At 40.2% G+C, this 15,762-nt stretch overlaps 2 protein-coding genes across 4 annotated transcripts; both read right to left on the bottom strand.

Moving 5' to 3' along the window:
* Positions 1 to 4: 4 nt before the first annotated feature.
* Positions 5 to 5,690, bottom strand: perm1b (PPARGC1 and ESRR induced regulator, muscle 1b). The gene is made up of 4 exons (XM_079510553.1): positions 5,607 to 5,690; positions 1,677 to 5,176; positions 1,403 to 1,519; positions 5 to 1,235 (listed from the first exon to the last, which is right to left on the bottom strand). The coding sequence occupies exons 2-4, from the start codon at positions 4,948 to 4,950 to the stop codon at positions 1,150 to 1,152; spliced, it is 3,477 nt and encodes a 1,158-aa protein (XP_079366679.1). The 5' UTR covers positions 4,951 to 5,176; positions 5,607 to 5,690; the 3' UTR covers positions 5 to 1,149.
* Positions 5,691 to 7,767: 2,077 nt separating this feature from the next.
* Positions 7,768 to 15,397, bottom strand: cUnh1orf159 (chromosome Un C1orf159 homolog). Of its 3 annotated transcripts, none has more exons than XM_079510281.1 (9): positions 15,226 to 15,397; positions 14,583 to 14,662; positions 13,576 to 13,660; positions 13,355 to 13,450; positions 13,188 to 13,244; positions 11,235 to 11,372; positions 10,960 to 10,985; positions 10,766 to 10,790; positions 7,768 to 9,971 (listed from the first exon to the last, which is right to left on the bottom strand). In XM_079510281.1, the coding sequence occupies exons 2-9, from the start codon at positions 14,652 to 14,654 to the stop codon at positions 9,877 to 9,879; spliced, it is 594 nt and encodes a 197-aa protein (XP_079366407.1). In that variant the 5' UTR covers positions 14,655 to 14,662; positions 15,226 to 15,397; the 3' UTR covers positions 7,768 to 9,876. The 3 variants fall into 3 exon arrangements, with proteins under 3 accessions (XP_079366407.1, XP_079366409.1, XP_079366408.1); XM_079510283.1 differs by having other exon boundaries at positions 7,768 to 8,509; XM_079510282.1 differs by having other exon boundaries at positions 11,235 to 11,369.
* Between the last annotated feature and the right edge of the window lie 365 nt (positions 15,398 to 15,762).

The raw sequence follows: 15,762 nt of genomic DNA, 5'->3' as shown, positions 1-15,762 counted from the left end.
AGCTTCTCAATGTATAGTAGGATTCGACTGAGCTAGAGATGGGCAGTGTTTGGTAAATGCTGTACTGTGCTACAGGGATTTCTCTTCCTGGAGATCCTTACTCACATTGGTGCTGTTCATACACATCCAGCCAGTCAAATTGACAGAGGAGAGGAGTGTAATACTGTATATTCACTCTTTACTTTATTGCACAAAGTCGTATAGGAAAAAAAAATCATATACATGTAGGCCTACACTAGCTACTGTCTTGATTTGTCAGCATGTTGCATCTATACATACAATGCTTTAATAGTAACAATAGCATAATCACCCTAGAATCCTAGATGATTGTGAAAGCATCTTTAATGCTAGGGACGCTATTTTGGCGTCTTAAATTACCGGGTCTTATGAATTAACTTAGTGGCTAACGCTGTTTAGACACTCAAAATTGTGAAACGGCATTGGCCACGCCTCCAGGTCTTGTCATAAGACCTGGTACTTAAGAAAGACGGGCAAAATAGGTTCATATTTATCATAGGGGTGTTTGGTTTTATTTTAACAACAATCCTTAATGTTCTGCACACCAGCTTTGTTAAAAACACAGTGGAAGTTACTGCTCTTTATGCTAAACATCGCATTCCATCATGTTCTCTCATATTGCACATCATCAGATCTGGCAGGAGTCTTCAGTACATTTTGGATACCATACCTACATTACCTTAGCATTTCTTCATAACCTTAGCCTTTCTTCAAACATACCTGTACACTTAAAAATATATCATCCCAAAATCTATAACTTGCATTTTTCACACACTTGGCCTACATCACAAATTCTATAACTTGCATTTTTCACACTCTTGAAATTGTCACACACATTATGATGCCTCACACCCCTATAAATGTACACACTATTCAAAGAAAGTCATCAGAACAATCATGAAACACAAACTAGAATGTATGCCACCAAGGCCAGAATAACAGCTATTAAACACATGTGTTACACAGTATGTAATGGTCCACATCAATATTGTTTACCCACATCCAAATGTATTGAAAACAGAATATAACAAGAAATATGATATTAGCAATAGTAATCCATGATATGAATATACTTTTAGTATGGACCCAAATGAAAATGTTTGGAAATGTGTCTTCTTTGCCCCATGTATATCAAGAGTCATCTTGCGGTGGATCCTTCTTCCTGTAGTACCGCAGGTACTGGATAGCTGATATTGCACTCACATTTGCTAGCAGAGCTGTACAGCATGTCAGTGAATGTTATTAACTTTATAAGTCAACCCCCTGTTTATACTATAATACAGTAGATATCTAGTATTTCATTTTAAGCGCAAGGTTTTAAGTCATTGGGCAAAGGGATCACAATTGGCAAGCAGTGGAATATTACATGCACGACTTTACATACCTGTTTTCCACGTATCTGCTGCCCGTGGATCAGAGGATGTCAGTACCCAAGAGGCCATGGCAATGCACACAAGACACATGTCTGATTGATTCAGTGTGGGAAAGACGCCCCCGCGCTCTACAAGAGACATGCAAGTGCAGTTGCATAATGAGTGAATTTCAATTCAGTCTTACTGTAACTAAATTGGTATTGAAGTAAATCTAATCCTATATTATACAGCACTATGTGTTACAACTTAGAGACAGTACATAAACAAAGAGATGACTGCACTCACTTGATAAAGAAACGGATGTATGTATACTCTGCTCCTCTGGTGACACTCTGAAAAGTTCAGATGTGACCCCTTTTTCGTTGAATATGGTGACGGCTTGTTTGCTGGGTGTATTGATAGACGCCATCTGGGCCTCGGCTGGAAATACCCAGGCACCGGACCTTCGGCACCAGCTCCTACCTGGGACGTGCTTTCTTCTCATGGAGAACAAGCATTTCCAAGTGCTGCTACACCCTCTTTTCTGGTTGAAAAGTAGCCCGTCTGTGCCTGCTGCAGATGATGCATCACTGGCCTGGATGTAGCGAGATACGACTCTGATGGGAGAACTGTCCTCTTCTTCCTCAGACTCGACATACGTGGCCTGTGGAAATAAAAGGTAGTCTAATTCTGGGAATGTGAGATCTCTAGCAGCAAGGCGAGCGCAAGAGAAGATAGGGATGGGTTTTCTCTCCATACTTTGGGAATACTGGGAGGGAGGGAGTGTCATTTCAGATCCATAGTCGGAGAGGAAGGAGTCGTACGTCTTATTCAATGCCATGCTTTTTGAATCATAGACAGCTTCAGATCCAGAGTTGTTCTGTGGCCTGTCATCTGTGAAAAGGTATTCAAATATCTCTGGGAAAGTTATCCGGTAACTCTCGTCTAGTATATCGCTATTGGAGAGGAGAGGTGCGGGTGTTCTTGTACTTGCCATAGTACTGTCACTCACATTGCAAAATGTGTTTTCCTCCAAGGCCTGGCAAGTGCTGAGAAATAAGCTCTTATCTGGATTGTCAAGTACAGAAGACTCACCTTTCAACGAATTCTCTGTGTCAGGTTGGGTGTGTATATCGTGCATACTTCTGCGTTTTGTCATCCCTCTTGTGCATGCAGGGTCAGGGGAGAGGAAGTGATTGGAGTTGTGATTTTGAAAGCCTTGCCCTTTGAGCTGTTCAGCGGCAACAGACGTCTCCTTCCCAACGGGGACCATGTCCTCCTCATGTATGTTACCTGTCAATGAAGGTGAGTCTGTAGTCCTCTGGCTTTCTTGCTTCAGGTCCTCCTGAGGGTCAGGACTTGGGTTTCTACTGGCACCAATAAACTGCCAATATTCTTCCTCAAAATCCGATGAGACTGAAAAGCTTGAGCGATCTGGCTTGGAGTCATCAAGGTGTGTGAAGTAGCCGGAGTCGGGAGTATCCAATGAATCCATTAGAGACCCATCAGGTAGAAGATATTGTGCATTACCAGCCACATGTGTTTGAGCATCTGTAGAATCTGTTTCTTGAATAGTATTTGTTTCCCAGGGAGATGTGCTCCCGTTACTCCTAAGCTGTAAAATGTCTTTGATTGTCAACTTTTCCATTTCATCCCAAAAGGCAGACACAGCATACACGGGTCGAGTAGAGGTCAATGAATTGGTGTACGTTTCAGGGCTTTCATCCATCGAGCAAGGTGTCACTGTTAGATCAGGGAGAGGAGGAAGTGGGCTACATCCATGTGCTACATCAAGGTGATCTCTGCTCAGGTCAGCGGATGGTAAAGGCATCACATCTGTAAGGTCGGGTATCTTCAAAGTCATGTGGGATGTTGAGCTGTGCTTGTCATTATCACATATTGATTTGTCTTCTGGCATCATGTCAGGGCTGTGTTCAGTACATGGGATTATCACTGGGGTCACAACGTGAGCCTGGCCAACAGTTTTTTCATAACTTTGACTTTGTTGTGGTGGCACATGGCCTTGGGAGGGATATCCCTCCGGTGTTGAGTCAACACTAGCTGCGACACTACTGGAACGCATGCTGAAATATTTATTGTGCATGTCACATGAAAACATTTCTGAGGCTTGTGCACTGCTAAAATTACCTGTGAACTCATGTAGGCCTACATCATTCTCTGCAGTCATAGATGGGGTATATTGCTGTGATAGCTGATAGTCTAGTAACAGATGTTGATTTTCCTCTGTAGATTCACTGGCTGAGAGATAGCTGTCAGAATCATAACTGGTTGTAGAGAAGAATTCGACACTATCTTCAAAATCCTCTGACTCCGTAGTCATTTCATGTGTAAACATGTCATGTAATGTGGGAATTGGGAGGTTTCCTGTGTTTTCTAAACTTACTTGTGCGAAGAATGTTTCACATTTGTTATTGTCCATGGTCAACTCTGTGGTAATTGCCTCCTCAAAATGAGACATTTCCTGTTTATTCGAGACATCCTTTTCTTCATCCAAACTCGAAGAGGTAGTATACATGTGGGGTGATTCTGAACTTTGTCCACTGTGAATGTTCATGGGTAACTTTAAGCTTTGATATGACTGTGTGATGCCTCCCATGGCCGCCCCTCCTTCAGATTCATTAGGTTGGCTTGTCTCTAACCCTAGATCACATTGAGACGTAAACCCCGGTCCATCATGGCAAGTGGGATTACATGTGTTCTTACGAAGTTTTTTTTTCCTGTATTTCTTTTTTACCAATTTGGTAGCAAATCTTTGCTGTTGCAAGGGAGGGTCATTCACAGTCACAAACCAACGCTCTCTCTCTTCTCTAAAGCCAGCACTTCTGTCTGCCTCACACTCAAATCCCTCTGTGCTTTCTGGCTTCTTTTTGTTGAACTCAACTGCTTGTTGGAGAGTGATCTGGTCAGATTCCTGAATGGATGTTGGGATACATGTCCTGATGTCATTCTGCACTTCATCATCTGCTTTCTTCACATGTGTTGATACTGACACTGAAACATTATGGCATCTATCAGTGACTGGGCACAGAACACTTGTAGTTGTAGATGCACTTTGGTCTGCAAGAAAAACATCACTCGTTACGCTTTGCACTTCTGTGATCTGGTCTGCAGCCTTGCTTAGATTTTTGTTTGTGGTGAGGGTGTTTTCTCCAGGACAGTGCACACATATGGGTGAGTCCCCATGCAACTCTAGAGAATTTCTACATGCCACACTATTCCTTGTGGGAACATTGTCCTGTTCTTTGTTGTCGGCTGTAAGGTCACCTTGCTGTATTCTTTCCATGCAACTCTGATGAACCTCTTGCTTTGTATTGTCGGCGCAGTGATCTTCTGCTGCTGTGGTTCGGACAGCACTGGGTTGAAATGCAACAGGTGTTGCAACGGTGCACTGCTGTTCCTCATGCTGATCCGTTTCTAAGGCTGAATCCTCTGAATCACTTATGCTTGAGTTATCAAGGTCTGCAAGGGTCGGCTGCAGCAGACTGCAATCCTCACTCTGCTCACAGAAGCTTATCCAATCATACTCTGCAATGTGTATGCTGTGATCTAAGTCGTCCATTGTGACACCTCACGTGCTTTGTTATCTGAAAACAGGCAAACATCATTCATTATATATAGATATAAGTTACAAAGCTATTAAAGGCTGTCTTTTGGTTTGGTGAAAATGTTGTTACTTAATGAACGGAAATAAATAAACCTTTAAATTCAAAGCATTAGAAATGTTGACCTCAGACAAACCATTGCAAAACAAATTCGGAGCGAAGCGGCAGCAACTTCCTAAGACCCTAAAATACACCATAGACCCACAGTTAAAAAACAGATCATATGAGCCGGTATGAAATGTTCAGTGGTCTACTCTAGTGTCACTGCACAGCGTATCGTTTAACAAACAATGCCACTCTATAATTTGTCATCAGATTATTCATGTTATAATACAGTAAGTAAGTATGTTAATATTGTAAATGATATGAACAAGTCATTGTTGAATTACTGTATATAATTTGTTATAATAATAATTATTATTATGTTTAATTATATATTTTCAGAGAGAGATGTACTTGTAGTTAGGGTTATTCTTTAACCTTGAAGGTAAGTTGTTAAAATAAAATGCTATACACTATATATCTACCTTATGTCCATTGCTAGACATCATTAAGGGCAAGAGGATTGTATTGCTCTTTAGTTTAGGGCCTATTTGTAAGAATGAGGACCTACCTGTTGCAAGGACAAAGCTCCCTGGTTAAAGCTTTCAGAGCATTCTTCCTGCAGCGCAGGGGCATAGTGCTGCGACGTCCCCGCTGTCCTTGCATGTGTCAGCCTGGGACCTAGCCATTCAACAGTTATAAATAGAGTAGCATGTCTACAGTCACATGTAGTTGCTGCTGGCACAAATGTCCTTGCCTCCCATCCAGAGGTGTAATATTTCCTTCCCTCAAAATAGAGGCCCTATCACGTTTGTCATACTGTAGGTACTAGGTATAGCTTAGTCTTATACTATAATTATATCAAAACAAAGGCAGTGACATTATGTAATCTTTAGATATATTCATCATCTGCCTAGTTTACATAAATTAATCACTCACTGTATACTGTATATAACATGTCATCAAAATATTTACATTAGTACAGAAGGAATTTTTGATCAGTATCGCTGACTCCTCTCCCGTGGATTGAGGGTTTCCGTGGACTATGGCTGTGGGCCATTATTATAGTCGTTATTGTCTCCACCAGGCCGAAGGCATGGGGAGAGAGTATGTTTTGCACTCCGTCCGTGTGTGTGTGTGTGTGTCCGTCCTTCCGTCCGTCTGTGAACAGCTAATCTCCGGCACCGTTAACCTGGTCGATGCCAAACTTTGCACACACACTCCCTGGATGCCAACGATGAACCTCTGCCCCACATTTTCCAGAACGGCCTGTTATAGCGCCACCATGAGGCAGCTTTTCACATTTTTTACCTAAAACCGCACCCATCTGCGTGAAACTTCCATGCACACTCCCTAGAGGCCAAGGATAAACCTTTGACCTGCATTTTCCGCATCTGCCTTTTATAGCGCCACCAGGAGGCCGACTTTTGTAAAACACATTTTTTGATATTACTCCTCCAGATTCTGTCCAAAAATCTCACAAATCGTTACACAGTATCTCTATGGTCACCTGTGCCCCGAGGGGCACTTTTTCTAGTTGGTATTCTTGTTGCCCGTGTTATCTGTGTCCCCTTCTCTTTCTCTCAACCCAACCAGTCAAGCCCAGGATGGAGCCAGGTTCTGTTAGTAGCTTCTTCCCATCAAGGGTTATAATATTAAAAAATTGTCAAAATGTCACATTTTTTATGGAAATTAGTGCTGCCATCTTCTTCCTTTTCTTAAAAACAGCAAATGATGGGAGTTTGTAAAAAAGAAAAAAAGAGAAGGGGAAAAAAAACATGTTTTTAGACTTGTAAACCTGTGACGTGACAATAAGAAATTGAAGTTGTTAAGAGTAATCTCAGCTCTGTATCAAGGTTTGATGGCAAGTAAATAAATATCTACCCTATATAGTGGGAAGCTGGATTTGGATTACGGATGAGGACTGGTACAACATATGTAAAACACAGCTCTAGAATGTGGAAGGAATTCAGCGGGAAGTCCAAAGATTACAGAAAGAATGCAGTCTAAACAACAACCATGCTGGAGGTTATATGGAAGTATAAATGTTGACCACGAACACAAATTTTGGAATTGTCCTAAATAAATAATTATTGGGACAATGTATGGTCAGAGATAAAGAAGATGGGATACATAAGACTAGTATTGTGCTGTACCTGGGTGATCTTTCACAGGATAATACGCAGCTAGTAAAAAAGCAATTACAAGGCTATGGTACAAACCAAAACCTCCAGTTTGTGAGCAGTGGCTGAGCATTGTGGAGGAGATATTTGTAATGGAGAAACTAACTCATGCATTGAGACTACAAGAGGAACTATTCATTGAAAAATGGGAGTGAATATAGAAATCAACAGAACGACACCAATGTTAACAATGATGGACCTTCATAAATGGACTGGAATAAGTTGTTTATTAATAATATATTTGAACCCTTGCACTGTAACTGTCATTTTATGTTTTTTTATTTGTATGTTTACCTGCAAAAAAATAAAATAAATTGAAGTTGTAAGCTGAGGGGACAGTTACCAAAATGAGCTGGCTTATCACTAGTAATGGTATAGCAATAGCCTGCCTGGAGACAAATGATTTTATTCCATAGGTGTTTAATGTTCACAGTTCACACACTGCAATTCTATCTGGAACCATGTGCAGCTAACAAGAACCTAAAGTCTCTTTGGAACCATTTTACATGTAAAGTAGGGTTAACATAGTAGAAGCAGGGAATCGGGGGCTATGAGAAAGGTGCTTTATTTCTGTAAACAATACATCTTCAGAATTTCAGGACAAAACTAGAATTAAAAGTAAAACATATATACAATACAGTATTTGTATAAAACTACAGTATATCTACGCATTTAGTTTTATGGATGGCTGTACAACAGCTAATGTAAAAAACAAAACAAAACTGCTTAGAATAACCAGATTCTCTTAACGGCTTTAACATCAGATTCTACTAATAAACTGAAGGTGGAAATCACCTTTTACAAAGCTTAATGTAGTGGAAATATAAAACGGGAACAAAAAATGGTAACATCCAACAAGACAAATAAATTAAATACAGGTAACCAACTTTGTTTAAAGATTGTTGGTAAAGGCCCCATAATGCAATTAAATTAACAAGTCATGAATCACAGTTAAAGGACCACTTCACCACTTTTCAACATCTCTTCATATATTTGGTCCTCACTAATGTTCATGATAAAACACCACCATTTTTACCTACTCAGTCTGTGTCTCATAGGAGGGCTTTGGGCAGTTCGGACACCCGTCCACCAGTGACATCATCATTAGGCAGATTTGTTTTTAAACAAGATTTGTTTTAAAATATATTTAGATTTTTATTATCATGAGAACGATGGCTTCAACTTTTGCATTGCAACTTTTCAGGAAAAGAAAGCCTGCCGTTTCTATTAGCTTGGATTCACCATCGATGATGTCACTGGTGGACGGGTTTCTGAACTGCCCACAGCCTTCCTATGAGACACAGAATGAGTAGAAAAAAATGGTGGTATTTTATCATGAACATTAGTTAGGACCAATTATAGGAAGAGAAGTTGAAAAGTGGTGAAGTGGTCCTTTAAGATGTCATTAAATGGTCACCATAGTAACAATTCCTAGCTGCATCTACAGCCCAGTAATGACATGAGAGCAGAAACATTTGGCAAAGATACGAGTGGTCAAGTAAATATTACATGGCTATGACAGCTACAGAAGAAACAAAAAAGTATCACATTGTAATATCACATTGTAAAAAAATATATCAAAGAATGTCAACTCAAGATTACGGTTCAACAGCTGACAAGTGCAGTCAAATAAAGTGCATTTTAATTTGGCAATTCCATGAATTCCAAGAACAATCAACTGGTTATCTAGATATTCTATATTGACCCCAAATTTGTATTTTAACATGTCTGCCCTTTAAGGGGGAAAAAAAGAAAAAAAACTATTTTTGTTGTTTATGATGATACTGTACTACAAGAACAAGTTTAGGAATATGATGGCATGCTAGTGTTTGTTGTTCATTTTGTCAAGTAAAAAAATGAGTATGCATTCAGCTTGGAATAATTAAGTTAACTGGAGGATAATTTAAACAATATATTTGTCTTTGTATTGGTATTTAAAGAGGCAATTTCAAATAGTCTGGAAAGCAACCTTAGTGATGTCCAATACAATTCCTCTCACTATAATTTCTCAAGTCTACCACAGTAAAACACACTTGTTCTTTAAATAACTCACAGATCAAAATGGAATTATGGAAATAAATAATACCACATGCAAACAAATGCAATGCAGAAGATTACACCAATGATATGGAGCTGTCACCGTTTCCCAAATCTCGAAGATAAACTCAAATTAATGACACTGGCATCCACTTTCATTAGCATTACATTACAAACAGTGAACTTAATACTGTACATTACACTAGTGCAGGTTCTTGACAAGCTTCTGATTTAACACAAATAACAAAAGCAGTCCACTGAGCAATGCACGTTTAAGCCTTGTTGCTTTGGTGAAAAGAATTGTCATCTGACATGTCGCCGCTTGACAAAAGATAATTTGATCTTCACACATCTGTCATCTTACAGCAACAAACAGACTAACTGTTTAACATACAGGTGTATCTAAGGCAGTCAGTGCAATATTGCATCTTGTGTTTCAGCAGGACATTAAAAATGAATACAGAGAGTGACAGCCACAATGGAGCAGATACTTAATGACAATTCCATTCCATCACCATTTAAATAAAATGCCATGTCTTTGCGCCACTGGCAGTCCTTCACAAAAATGCACATCTTTCCTGAGGCTTTCTTCCCTTGTAGCACCTACAGGCTGAAACACCACTACACATTATAGACTTTGTTGGTTGCTGTGGTGGGTTTTGTGGCAGTACTCGCTGCAGAAGGCCGCTCCCTTCTGACATATCTTGGCTTCCTCACTTAAGAATAATTAAAAGAAAAACAGTATAACCGAGAGAAAGGATCATGATGAAACCAGATTGTACCCGGTGTTGACTTTATAAACACACCAGGGATCACATTTCTCTTCTTTAATTTGACTGATATGTTTGCAGACAACGTAAAGACAATTACAGTAAAGAAGCATGTCTTTGGGTGTGTGTGTATATTATCATATATATCTTCACTAATGTTCATTAAAATATGGCACTATTCTACTAGTCTACTCGGTCTGTGTTTCAGTTCAGAAACCCGCTTACATAATCAATGGGGAATCCAAGCTAATAGAAACAGCAGGCTTTCTATTCTTGGAAAGTTAGCATACTATAATGGAAGCCATTGTTCTTGCGTTGATAAAAAAATATTTTTTTTAAAATATCTTGTTTGAAAAAAGAAACCTGCCTAACTGGTAGGCGGTTTCTGAAGTGCCCACAGCCCTCCTTTTAGACAGACAGAGTGGGGGGGGGGGGGGGGGGGGTACCATATTATCATGAGCATTAGTGAGATAGGTTGAAAATGGGTGAAGTTGTCCTTTAAATACATTTTCAGGCAAGGATACCAATTTATCCAATCAGGAGTGAGAACTCATACAGGATAAACAAGTGAAATTGGAAGTGATTACACAGACAGACACATTTGGAACTAGAAATGGGTTCTCTCTCCTGATTGGATGAAATTGTCAACCCGTCTGAAAATGCATTTTCTGTTTATTAAAACCACTTGAGGTGGGGAAGCCGCTTTTTGTTCAATATAAAGCACAAAATAGTATTATTACCTGAGGATGAGGGTATCATAACAGCCTATAGACAAAAAAAAGACACTCATTACTCAAGTTACTCCCAAGTAAATGATTACGTGTACTCGAAGACAGTGAATTACAGTAAATTAATCAATCAAATATGGACACACATTTTCTGTTCTACATTTCCAAGTTATGGTTGGTTAGGAAAATCATGACAAATTAATTACCGTTTCACTTGGCTGGAATATGAAGGCTGTGAAAGTACATGAAAAACACAATAAAACACTTCATATAAGAGGCAGTTCATTATCTTTACTTTATTTAGACAGGACAGTGCTCATATTAACAAACATTACATGACAACTAAAGTGCAATGTAAATACACCGGATTTAGCAAAGATGCTACTTTTCATCCAGTCCCTACAAGGGACTGCAAAGTGTTACCACTTCATTAAACAAGACCTCCCTATATTCCCCATTGTATGACCTGTGTATCACATACCCTTGTTACGGCGGTAGAAGATGCCTGGAAGTCGGTTTGAACGTTTGAGGTAGAAAAAGGAGGCAACAGATAGAATCAGGAAAAGACTGATCATCAGAGTACCAAGAAGGAGAGAAGCCGCCACACCTGGTCCTCCTGCTCCAAGACACAATAATAGAACATGAGACAACGGTGATGGGTGTCCTCCAGATTTCAGACAGACTTAAAAACATGAGCCTAATGAAAGGGAACAACGTCAAACTGACTTTTGTTGCATTTTATATTACCAATATATTTTTGGACTGTGCACACTATCCACTTTAGTTCTCCAATTAGTTGTTGAAACAGCCAAATGGAATTACACAATAGACATACAGACATAAATTATGTTCTCAAGTTATGCAGTACAAAAGGTCAGGTTTCAACAACTAGTACAGGCCTATGCATTCCTATTCTTATCAAAAAACTAAAAGAACATACTGTATGTCATGACAAATAATAATGTCAGCGCCAGTGTTGCGTCTCCGTCACCGTCAGGGAATGTTCCCTTTTTAATCAATGAAGGGTGGCTCCACTGCCTGCGTTGCGCTGCGTTCGGTGACTGCTTTAAAATTGCCCCGGTTTGTTTTTTGACGCGCGTCACACACGCCCGGTGGAGCCCCGCCGTAAAGGGTGAGGTTGCGTGCACGCATCCGCCTCGTTGACGGCAGACTGCTGGTACGAGCGCTGGCGCTTTGGCATGGGGGGTCAGATCAACATGGAATGAATTCTGTACTGGCCATATAAGGAGCATGTCTTGAGTGTACAGGGTTTGATGAGGTCAGATCAACATATGGAATGTCAGAACAGGTCAGCTCCATACAGTATATGGAGATCTAAGGGTGGTAGCGGGGACATTCTCTTGAGTGTACAGGGTTTGATGAGGGCCCAGGTAGGGCCTGTAATTTTCAGGCCTGTTGAGAACTCTAGTTTTCGCCGGCTGCCGGGCACGGCTGCACTAATAACTTTGGGGCAGACCCGTCTAGAGTTTGAAATTTGAATGACCAGGTATAAGTCAAAAGGGAGACATCGAAGAGGAAGGATCAACATATGGAATGTCAGAACAGGTTCTGAAATATATCCATATATATGTCCTCTAAGGGTTTGAGGTCAGATGTAGAGTTGCTGGCCAGTAGTGATGACATCAGGGATCTCCATATATGGGCTTAACTGCGACAGCAGGTCGCATTTAGTATGACATCAGGGTCTCCACATCTCCATCCCTGATGATGTCACATGATGTCACGAGACCTGGGAACCATTATATGCTGCCTGACACACTAACTGACGGGAAATGCTCGATCTGGCTGCCATCAATCAAGTGCCCTGCCCTCCCACCTTTAATCTTGCAGCTGTTTTTTCCCCCTTTTTTCTTTTTCTTCTCGGGAAGCATTTTAAGTTCACTCCCCCAACAATATACTATTGCTTTTACACCTCATTTTGTGCAGATCAGATTAGCTACAAAACTGAGATTTCCCAATCTATTTGATGGTTAAAAAAAGGCTCCTGGCTTTAGTTTCCCCCCCCATGTTAAGCCGTTTTCAATCTGGGAACACATTCAGAGTTGAATCTGTTTTGGGAGATTAGGCCGTTTGCAGATGCAAGAGGCAGAGGAGATAGGGGGATAATAGCAGGAATGACATAGGCCAAGTTATTGTGGAACATCTTGCTTCCATTATGGCACAAGGGACCCCCCAAAGAGTTCCCCTCAAAGATTGGTGGGCAGTTTCATCTCAACCTCAATAGAAGCTAAAGCCTGGAAAACAAATGCCAAAAGTGGCTAATCATAAGTAGTAGCTACCTTTCCAGCCAACAGAACTTCCTGTAGACTTGTAATTCTGGTTAGAAGTTAACTTTGCATTCTGCACAGACCAATGGATCCATATGACATCTCAAGTTATGTTATATGTTATGTTATAATTTTCAGTTCCTTACCAATTTTAGGAATGACAGTTGTTACAGTTGTATGATTTTTTCTCTCCACAGTGTAATCTAGTGAACACACAAAAGTGACAAATCAGAAACCTGAAGAAATGTAATATGCAAGCATTGTATTCACCAATGGCAAATAGAATGATTAAAAATCAACCCCAAATGCTTACTGTAGCTGCAGGCTGTCAAATTCTCCATGTCCACAGCTGCTGAATCACAATGTATGCAAACAGTGTTGCTGTTCTCCAGGACACGCAAATAGCATCCTGAATAAATGAAAACAAGCATATAACCCGCTTGTCCACACATATGACTCCGAACTCGAGTATCTGTTGTCATTATCTGTTTAGTGATCCATATCTTTCCAACCTTTTAATGTAGGGCAGATTACCTGGTTCACAGTGAGTGACATTTGAACATGAACTGTTCACTCTCTGTTTCTCGCCACAGCATTCTATAGAATTTTGATGAAGAGCCTATGAACAGAAGATGATCCAATCATTAACTACTCCTCATTACTTAGAACCAATATGATCCATATCTCATATACCCAGCTTGATCTCCACCTCATGAGGAGATAAAGCCTGCAACGTAACTACTGCTAAAAGTGTTTAACCAGAAGTACAAGTCTGTCTTCTGTCCATTAGCTCTCTCTCGACTACTTGAATGTACTCTTGATCAGTCATGTGTACATTGTATGATATTTATTTATTGTTTATTATTTTGGTGTCAGCGTGTTGGCACAGGAAATACAATGTACTTTAAATTGTGTCTGAATAATCCTGTAAGGGATATGGGCTGTGAAAGGCAGCCAGACACAAACATAAAATCATTAATTAATTCATACAAGGCTAAAATGTTGTCCAGCTGGAACTTCCTGTAGCCCTGTACTTCCACCTTGACACCTTTGGCAGTCAAGTATAGTTCTGGTTGTATTAAACGATATGTTAAACTCACATTGCAGCTGTACAGAATTATACAATCTTTAATTGTCTTCTATTTGCAATGTGTTTGTTTCATAAAAGTCCACCGTAGACATGTTATGAGCTACTTCAATTCTGTGCAGAGTTTGGAAGCGCTCGTTTTAAACAACATCCTGCTGCCTCCTACATTATGTGTAATTTAGAACTGCAGGTGGTACGCAGGGCCATTGATTGATTTCCAAAGAGCGCACCCAAACCCCAAAAAAGAATCACCTGCACGGAATTTCTTGATGGAAAGTAGCTCATGTCTAACAAACACATTGCAGATAGAGGATAATCCAAGCTTTCCATACAGTTACATTATTGCAGTTTAAGGTCGTTTAATACAATCAGATAGGACTTTTCTGTTTGGATGTATGGGCTGTTAATGGCTGGTGTTGCAAGTTGATGTGGCTAGTAACATTCCATTCCATACCTTAGTTACAGGTGTTTCAGGTCTGATAAGAATCACAGTTGCTGCCAAGATCATAAGGAATGACAGAGCCATAATGGAACCTTAGGAAATCAAAGACATTCAAATTACTGTAAACTCTCACAAGGTAGCAAAGAGAGGCTGCATAGTATCTCAGTTGATACACTATGAAATTAAAATTAGTACACAAAACACCTTTGCCTGGAAATGAGAGATGATCGGTCATGATCAAATTGATTCTCACTGGGTATAGGTAGGTGGACAATGTTGCATAGTGCATACTGTATTGATGTTAATGTTTTTGCATAGTACTGTATATTTGTCATTAAATGTACAGATGAATTGCATATGAAGGACCCCAATGGAAACAAGCCTATAGCATCCTTGAGTTGTAAATCCTCTTGGCAGACCTTGTATTGAACTGTATTGAACTGTGCCTTTTTCTGCAAAATGTCCATCAAGTATTCAATCAATCAAAAAATAAGAAAACAAAACAACTGATGACATAACAACTTCATTAGCTCTATCAAAAGCTGGAATGCACATGAGTTCAGTAATATAATATAGCATTAACGTTAATCGTGTTGTCATTCACAAGTACTGGCTGTTGCTAATGCCAGGGCAGTGAACCATAAATGTAACTTACCAGCAGTAATTCACCAAACTTTGTCTCGACAGCACAAGCACAAACAATACATGAGGTGTGGTTGTGTGTGTGTAATGTCAGACTGTAATCTGCTGATAGTGATAGCTGGCTGCTGTCTGTCTGTCAGCTGAGCTCTGTCAAACACTGTGCTGACTGCAGAACACTGCTTGAAGCCTCATTTATGCTTCGTGGCACAACGGTGTCGCGCGCCGTCGATATCAGACCTACAAGCTCACAGCGCGTCGAATCCTCGACGCTCTGTGAGCTTGTATGTCTGCTATTTCCTGGCGCGCGACACCGTCGTACGACGACGTCGCTGCTTGTTGTCGTTCCTCTGCTTCTTGTCGTTTTGCGGCGGGTTGCGACTGTTACTTTGTGCATTACTGCCACCTACTGGACGTATATAGGACATTTACGGTGTTATATGCATAGATATATATATATATATCTATGGTTATATGTATTCAATCATTACAGTATTTATGCTGTTGCATCGCGATAGCTTTATCTGTTTTGGCAAGCATGCCCTGACGTGAC

Source organism: Electrona antarctica, assembly GCF_951216825.1.
Source record: "Electrona antarctica genome assembly, chromosome: 9".
NCBI classification, from domain to species: domain Eukaryota; kingdom Metazoa; phylum Chordata; class Actinopteri; order Myctophiformes; family Myctophidae; genus Electrona; species Electrona antarctica.
The sequence above is the reverse complement of the archived record's forward strand: the minus strand, read 5'-3'. Positions and strand labels throughout refer to the sequence as shown.

Excerpts from the sequence above, each read along its gene's own strand:
- perm1b (XM_079510553.1), bottom strand. The coding sequence starts at position 4,950 with ATGGACGACTTAGATCACAGCATACACATTGCAGAGTATGATTGGATA. Across the intron at positions 1,520-1,676 it reads TACATCCGTTTCTTTATCAA|AGCGCGGGGGCGTCTTTCCC; the intron begins GTGAGTGCAGTC and ends TGTCTCTTGTAG. Across the intron at positions 1,236-1,402 it reads AGCAGATACGTGGAAAACAG|CTCTGCTAGCAAATGTGAGT; the intron begins GTATGTAAAGTC and ends CATGCTGTACAG.
- cUnh1orf159 (XM_079510281.1), bottom strand. The coding sequence starts at position 14,654 with ATGGCTCTGTCATTCCTTATGATCTTGGCAGCAACTGTGATTCTTATC. Across the intron at positions 13,451-13,575 it reads TGTCACTCACTGTGAACCAG|GATGCTATTTGCGTGTCCTG; the intron begins GTAATCTGCCCT and ends TCATTTATTCAG. Across the intron at positions 13,245-13,354 it reads TTTGACAGCCTGCAGCTACA|ATTACACTGTGGAGAGAAAA; the intron begins GTAAGCATTTGG and ends TGTGTTCACTAG.